This window comes from Podarcis liolepis, assembly GCF_965112155.1.
Source record: "Podarcis liolepis genome assembly, chromosome: 2".
Classification (NCBI taxonomy): domain Eukaryota; kingdom Metazoa; phylum Chordata; class Lepidosauria; order Squamata; family Lacertidae; genus Podarcis; species Podarcis liolepis.
This window is the reverse complement of record NC_139555.1, coordinates 28,231,904-28,239,808: the sequence shown is the minus strand read 5'-3', so window position 1 is coordinate 28,239,808 and position 7,905 is coordinate 28,231,904. Positions and strand designations below refer to the sequence as shown.

Below are 7,905 nucleotides of genomic sequence, written 5' to 3'. Positions count from 1 at the left end.
GGTAGTGGCGCCCGCCCTTCAGATGTCAAGGAAATAAGCAGCTATCCTATCTTTAAAAGACATCTGAAGGCAGCCCTGTTTAGGGAAGTTTTTAATATTTAATGCTGTATTATTTTTAACACTCGATTAGGAGCCGCCCAGAGTGGCTGGGGAAACCCAGCCAGATGGGCGGGGTATAAATAAATTATTATTATTATTATTATTATTATTATTATTATTATTATTATTATTCTAAGCCTCTGCGAGGATCCCTCTCCTCCTGCGGCATGGGAAGGAAGCTGAGCACCCGCCAGCCATATAGTGGGTGGGGTGCAGCTGGCGTGCATGCAGGGAAAGGGGAGGCTGCCGGCAAATCCGCACAGCTCCCCCACTCACTAGGACGCCCCTGAGAGGCCAGCGCCCTGGCGCAACGAACCACTAACACCAATGGGAAAGACGGCTCTGGGTGTTGAAGCAAGAGGTGGCAACAACAGGCAGGTGTTTCCACCGGGTGGGCACATAGAAGAATGCTGCTAGATGCTGGTGGTCATTGTCATGATGTACAGCTTCTGCTGATGGTTCCCCGGCAGCCAGATCCTCTTTTTGAAGAAGAAGAAGAAGAATTTGGATTTGATATCCCGCTTTATCACTACCCGAAGGAGTCTCAAAGCGGCTAACATTCTCCTTTCCCTTCCTCCCCCATAACAAATACTCTGTGAGGTGAGGGGGGTGAGAGACTTCAGAGAAGTGTGACTAGCGCAAGGTCACCCAGCAGCTACATGTGAAGGAGCGGAGACGCGAACCCGGTTCACCAGATTACAAGCCCACCGCTCTTAACCACTACACCACACTGGCTCTTTTTGGTGCACACCAAGCCCCTAATGGCCAGCAGCGGGCGTCCTGCACGTGCCTCATGGACATCACAGTGGAGATAGCCAGTGAGCTTCCAGGAGCGCTCTGCACATCCCCAGGGGCACCTACTCTAACCCCCATTGGATTGCCCTCTGCTCGCATAGTCGATGATAGCAGCCTTTTCCTTGTGTCATATTGACAGTTGATTAGAACACAAGGCGGGGAGGAGGAGAACAGGCCTGCACCAAAGACACCCTCAAGCTTGCTGGTATCACCTACAAATGTGGCAGGGAGACTTTGCAGGTTCGGCTGTGCAGGTGACCTGCACACAGCTCCCTCCTTGCAAATCGGGGTTGACACAAACAGCAAGAGAGGCTGGCGAAAGGTCCCGCGTGGTGCCGGTGCCACCATTTTGAGGGAGGCCCAACAAGATCCCATAGGAGCTGCTGCTGCCGCCACCGCCCATATTAGCTGAGCAGCCCTTGCCAGTTTATTAAACCAATCATCCCGATCAGCCATAGTTCAAAGCCTATACTGATCCCTCGCCCCCAAAACAATACCATCAATTGGGTGTTTCTTAAAGGAGATTCTTTCAAGCATAACTGACCCCAGCCAAAAGCAGAGCTTGAAGACAGCACCAAGCGTGGCAGGCTGGAAATGTTCTGCACCTCTGCATCCAGCTGTTGGGTTTTACAAATCAGGAATCCTTGCCTTATATGCTGTAAGCTGCCCAGCATGGATGGGCAAACCCATCCATAGTAATAATAATAATTCCATAGCCATACATGGAATGTATGTATAATTGAGTCCTTTAACCATGCTCCATAATCTCTTAAAGAACATAGAGACCTCACATTGCTTTGGCCACATATTCGCCAACCAGACAAGATGGGAGGAGATGCATGATAATGTATCTGGATACTCTTTTAAACCACAGAGCCTAGGGCTTGCCGATCAGAAGGTTGGTGGTTCGAATCCCCGCGATGGGGTGAGCTCCCGTTGCTCGGTCCCAGCTCCTGCCAACCTAGCAGTTCGAAAGCACATCAAAGTAGATAAATAGGTAACCTTCCGGCAGAAAGGTAAATGGCGTTTCTGTGCGCTGCTCTGGTTCTCCAGAAGCAGCTTAGTCATGCTGGCCACATGACCTGGAAGCTGTACGCCGGCTCCCTCGGCCAGTAAAGTGAGATGAGCGCCGCAACCCCAGAGTCGTCCGTGACTGGACCTAACGGTCAGGGGTCCCTTTACCTCTTCGAGGTAAATTATTTGAAATAGTTCTTATTGTATATGATGAATTTGGATTTTTCTTTAGACTGCTTCAAGATCTGATGATGGTAAGTGAGCGCTAAATGAACTTAAAAAGGGTAAGTGTTATGTACTAAGCTTGGCTGCCAATGGCCGCTAGTTACAACAGCTATAGGATCAAAGACAGTACGTCTAAATGCCAGGGTGCTTCGATATTTAGTATGGAACTGTGCTAGTAGGCAGCCTTTTCCCCGATTTTCTATCTTTTCACCTCCCTTCTATGGTTTGAAGGCTACCTCAGTCTGCTCCAACTGGATCTCTCTCTCTCTCTCTCTCTCTCTCTCTCTCTCTCTCGCTGTCACACACACACACACACACACACACACAGTGTGGGTCATTCTACCACCAACTGCCAAATGTGAATGATCCTGACAGGTCTTTCTTAGACGCTGATATTGAAATATAGTCGGATCTTTCTTGTGTACTGCTTTGGAAGGATTTCTATTCTGAAAAGCTATTTTAATACTAACTATGCAGAATATGGGACGCGGGTGGCACTGTGGGTTAAACCACAGAGCCTAGGACTTGCCGATCAGAAGGTCGGTGGTTCAAATCCTCGTGACGGGGTGAGCTCCCGTTGTTCGGTCCCAGCTCTTGACAACCTAGCAGTTCAAAAGCACGTCAAAGTGCAAGTAGATAAATAGGTACACTCTGGCAGGAAGGTAAACGGCATTTCTGTGCGCTGCTCTGGTTCGCCAGAAATGGCTTAGTCATGCTGGCCACATGACCCAGAAGCTGTACGCCGGCTCCCTCGGCCAATAAAGCGAGATGAGCACTGCAACCCCATAGTCGCTCACGACTGGACCTAATGGTCAGGGGTCCCTTTACCTTTACTATGCAGAATATACCCGAGTGCATTCAAACCAGTGCAGGTCTGCTGTAAGCCCATGACTGTGTGGAAGTCTTGGCCTTCAAGACTGCAGCATGTGTTTGGCAGAAACTGCAACCCGGAGTAGGCAGCAAAAAATACACGAGGCTAAAGAGGTCTCTGGAAATGGCTTGGGGTTGGTATTGGATAATGCACGGTTCTATTTTCTTCCCCACGCTACCTTGCCACAGTTCACGGGATATACAAAAGTCAACATTTGTCAACTCCAATGTACACATTTTTCAAAACCAGTTGCCAGTTCTCATGAAGGAAGAGTCATAGAGTATCCAACCCAATGGGAGACTCGCCAGAAATTCTGTGTGTGATCTCAAAGGTCTGTATCATTCCTCCACGTATTCAGCGATGGTTTCTGGTTGGCGAACAGTCTTGTTGCCCCTTGTTGGAAGACAGCCAAACACATCAGGCATTTACCATAGCTTCCCACCCGCATGGTCATGACCTGAAGCTGTGTGGCTTCCAAGTGTCACTCCCTTTGTGTTCCTACCCCCAGAGGGATGTTCTGGAAAGTTTTAAAAGACTGAAACTTACCGAACTGTACTTGACTATGCAGAAATATAGCATGCACACAGCACTAACAGCAACCCATCTCCCTATAGGGTCGCCCGGTTTGTGTGTTCTCTTCTAGCATAAAGGCACTTCCATTTAAAGCAGATATCTGTGCTTGTGGAGGAAGGAGGCCTCTGGCTCCTCTCAGTTACTGTACCAGATGGACAGATGTATTTATGCCCATCCATAGTGTTACTTATTTGAGACTGGGGCATCCAGTCTTGGAGCTGTAAAGACTTTTCGGGCAAACTGAATCCCTGGCAGGAGCACCCACAACCAATTGGGTGGAGTCTTCCCTTGGGTCATCCTTTCTGCATAAGCCACCTTCCCACAATGTCTTTGGCCACTTTGCCATCCGACTGAGCGCCAGAGGCAGCTCCCTGGGGCTTCTCAACCCACTTGTGTCCCCTCAATCCTCAGCATCGCCGGTTCCTGCCATCTTTGCAGTGAGGGTTGGTGCCATTAACTGTGATATAGTTCAGCCGTGGAGGGCGCTGGCTGGGCTGGAAGTTTTTCTTGGAGATGCCACCTTGGTTGGAGGGGACTGAGAGAGAGGAGGCCTCAGTAGGACCTAAAGGGGTAGAAGAAGAAGAGGAAGAAGGAGGAGGAGGAGGAGGAAGGAAGATGACTCTGATTAAATTTCATAGGCGTTTGCATCATAACTGCACCCTAACCAGTGTTTGCCTGACACAACCAACCCCCCCCAGTCCCTCATATTTCTTCATGATATAATTAATTACACTGACCTTTGTGTTAGTCCAATAGCCTTCAGTACAATTCTGCCATCTCTGTAACCTTCAAAACCCGTAAGCAATGAGGTGGCATTTATTCTATGTAAGCTATTTCATTAATTCATTAATTATTTTATTTATTAGATTTATATACCGTACTGACCTTCAACACAAGATCTCAGGGCAGTTCACACAATAAAGTACAGGATAAAACAAGTAAATTATTCCAACGAAACAGCAAAACAATAGCTCCCCCTTCTTGTGGTCACATTTAAAAGGCTGTAGAATATTAATCAGCCAAAAGGCCTGGTTGCAGAGGATCTTTTCTGCCTGGCGCCTAAAAATATGTAACGAAGGCACCAGGCGAACCTCCCCAGGGAGAACGTTACACAAACAGGGAGCCACTACAGAGAAGACCCTGTTCTCATGTTGCCACCCTTTGGACCTCACATAGAGAAAGCAAACAAAGAAGGGCCTCAGATGATGACTGCAGAGTCTGGGACGGTTTATATTACTCCAAAGTGAAAATGTGGGATCCCGCACTGGAGGACAAGATGCTTCCCTTAAGCTCTGGCACCCAAATTCCTTGCTGTGACCCATGGTTAACTTTACTACAGTGGAGGACGGCTGTTAACAGCAGCAAGACTTTACTTGCACTTGCTTAGGCACCCCTACCTGAGGATGGCTGGGCCTGTAGAAGTCTCACTCTGGACAACTGCACGGCTGCCCTCCCAATTCCCCGGGTGTTGTGAGTCCCTCCAGCGGCCGTTATCTTGTGTTCAGAACTGCTTTCCAGCGGATGACGGCGGGCAACATTGTTCTTCGGACACGGGAGCTGCAAGGGAAAGAGACAAACGCACAGGCTGAGAAGGTGCTTTGTGAACAGGGGGTGCGGATCTCTTTTACCATTCCATCATTTCTTATGAAGGAGCATTTGCAAGGGAGATATGAAGGGGGAGGAGATAAGGTCAGTCTACATAACTTTAATCTGCGCTATTCATTCTACAAAAAAACAGCTTTCTGGTTGGGAACATGGCCAGGGGCAGGGGGAACAGTTCCCCTTTTAACGGAAGGACCACACTTTTTCTGTGCTTTTGGTTTAGCATTTGAATGCTAAGTTGGAAACATGCAAATTTGCCATGCACAAAATGGAGACTGGAGACAAGTAAGGGGCTATTTAACCTGGCCAGGCATTTTTTTTTTAGATTGCAACCAGGCTCTGTCGGAAGGTCTCATGTGAGTCTTCCTTTTTTTTTAAAAAAAGAAAATTTTTTATTTATACTTTTCAAGTTTATACAATTTTATCTTTTTTATATCTTTTATATCTTTTTATATCTTTTTTATATATGTGGTGGACTTGCAAGAAAGCAAAGGTATTTTGGGAAATGATACACGAGATAAAAAAAAGAAGTTTTAAAAGAGTATATATATTTAAAAAGCATGAAGCATTTCTGTTAGGGATTAGAGGGGCAGAAATTACCCCTCCCCCCAAAAAAATGTTAAAGTTGTTTATGTATGTAACAACAGCAGCTAGGATTCTATATGCGCAGAAACGAGAGAAAGAAGAAGTTCCAATCAAAGGAAAATGGATAAGTAAGATCAGGCATCCCCAACCTGCGGCCCTCCAGATGCTTTGGCCTACAACTCCCATGATCCCTAGCTAACAGGACCAGTGGTCAGGGATGATGGGAATTGTAGTCCAAAACATCTGGAGGGCCAAAGGTTGGGGATTCCTGGGGATGCAATGGAGGTTGCAAAAGCGGCAAAATTAAGAGACTCTCATGATGAGGGTTTTTACGGAAGAATGAGTGTCTTTTTCAGACCGTTTGAAGAAATATCACAGTAGGACGAACTCGTGAACAGGATTTGAGCTACGAGCAACAGAAGCAACCAGCTAACAGTATTGTAGTTAGGATTTGATAGATACAAGATAGGGGTGGCAGCGGGAGGGGAGAGAGAACAACAACTCTGTGGGAAATGGGACGGGACATCGGCAAAAATAAGAGAAAAGGCGAAACTGTGTACAGTGGTACCTTGGGTTAAGAACTTAATTCGTTCTGGAGGTCTGTTCTTAACCTGAAACTGTTCTTAACCTGAAGCACCACTTTAGCTAATGGGGCCTCCTGCTGCCACTGTACTGCCGCTGCACGATTTCTGTTCTCATCCTGAAGCAAAGTTCTTAACCCGAGGTAATATTTCTGGGTTAGCGGAGTCTGTAACCTGAAGTGTATGTAACCTGAAGTGTATGTAACCTGAGGTACCACTGTATATGTCAAAAATGTTGAAATTACCAAAACATAATTGGGTAGCTGTGAGATGCTGAAGACGTACCCTATGGCCGGTGACTTCAAAGGACCGAGACCTTCGCTTCCTCCTCTTGGCCTCTAGCGATTCTTCTCTCTTCTCAAGCTTCTTGTTTCCCTTTTTGCTGACCCGGAGCCATGGCCCAGGGGAGCGTCTGGGGCCATTCCTTCCTGGCACAGTCTCGCCAGTGCTGCTGGACAAGTTGTCCTCGCTGACGGCGTGCTGCAGGCCTGGGCTGGCAGGCTGGCAGAGGGCTGGGGTCTCTCGGCACAGGGGGTCCTCGCTCTCGCTCAGAGAGTGGAGGGAGAGGCTGCTGTGCTCCTTGGTCGGCTCCAGCAGGTTTCTCCGGTCGTACTCCAGCACCCGGGAGCGGCGCCGGGCAGCCTTCACCGCGATGCTCTTTGTGCCGCTCGCTATCTCTTTGCGCTCTGCCAACGGAGGGTGCGTGTGCCAAAAAAAGCATATTTTTTATTGCACTGTGCATTTTCCTCTCCCCCCATGCTTTTTATTAGTTTTCTTACTTGATAAACACATACTATAAAGTAACCAAAATAAGAAGACGACAGCGGCAACAACAACAACAACAACAACAACAACAGAAAAACAAGGAACAAGAAACATACATACAACCATAAATCCGTAAGTTCTTACACATGGACTTACGTCACCATATTCTTTATTCCTGATTCCTTCTCTTCTCTGACAGACTTCCGTCTTCCTCAAAGCAGGTCTGTTTTGTCTATTTGTTAAACTGCTTCTTTTATCATTTCATCATTTCTACAGTTTCCCAAATACTATACTTATAATCCATATTATGGTTTGAGAAAATTAATCAAAGCAAATCCAGGTTTTGACTTGGGGCACAGGTTGGTTTTTTTAAAAAGTAATCTCTATAAATTTCCCATTCCTTTTGGAACTTTTGGTTAGGCCGTCTCCTAATTTTCTCTGTCATTTTTGCCAATTCAAGATATTCAAATAATTTATCCTGCCATTCATTTTTCGTTGGTAATAATTCACTCTTTGTATTTCTAGCTATTAATATTCTTGCTGCACTTGTAGCATATAAGAATATTCTCCTTTTTTCATTTGGGATATCTGAATCTAAAATACCCAAAAGGAAAGCTTCTGGTTTCTTTATGAAGGTTTGCTTAAACATATTTTCCCCCTAACTCCTCATATATAATATGCACATTTTCTTTGGCCTAGCTTTCAGGTACCTTGGCCAGAGTACACAAATGCAGAAACACAACAAAGAGTTGCCGTTGCAATCGCACAAAGTGGGAGAAGGGGGAAGGTGAAGGA

General features: G+C 46.6%; 1 protein-coding gene across 1 annotated transcript in view; it reads right to left on the bottom strand.

The window, feature by feature from the left end:
• Window positions 1–3,118: 3,118 nt before the first annotated feature.
• Window positions 3,119–7,905, bottom strand: part of LOC310700437 (dynein axonemal intermediate chain 2-like) — an 82,574-nt gene continuing 77,787 nt past the window's right edge. The window contains exons 29-31 of the mRNA XM_083490061.1: window positions 6,631–7,031; window positions 4,975–5,134; window positions 3,119–4,139 (exon numbers count right to left, since the gene is read on the bottom strand). Of these exons, the coding sequence (XP_083346187.1) occupies window positions 3,985–4,139; window positions 4,975–5,134; window positions 6,631–7,031 (716 nt within the window). The 3' untranslated portion in view covers window positions 3,119–3,984. The remainder of the gene's footprint in view (window positions 4,140–4,974; window positions 5,135–6,630; window positions 7,032–7,905) is intronic.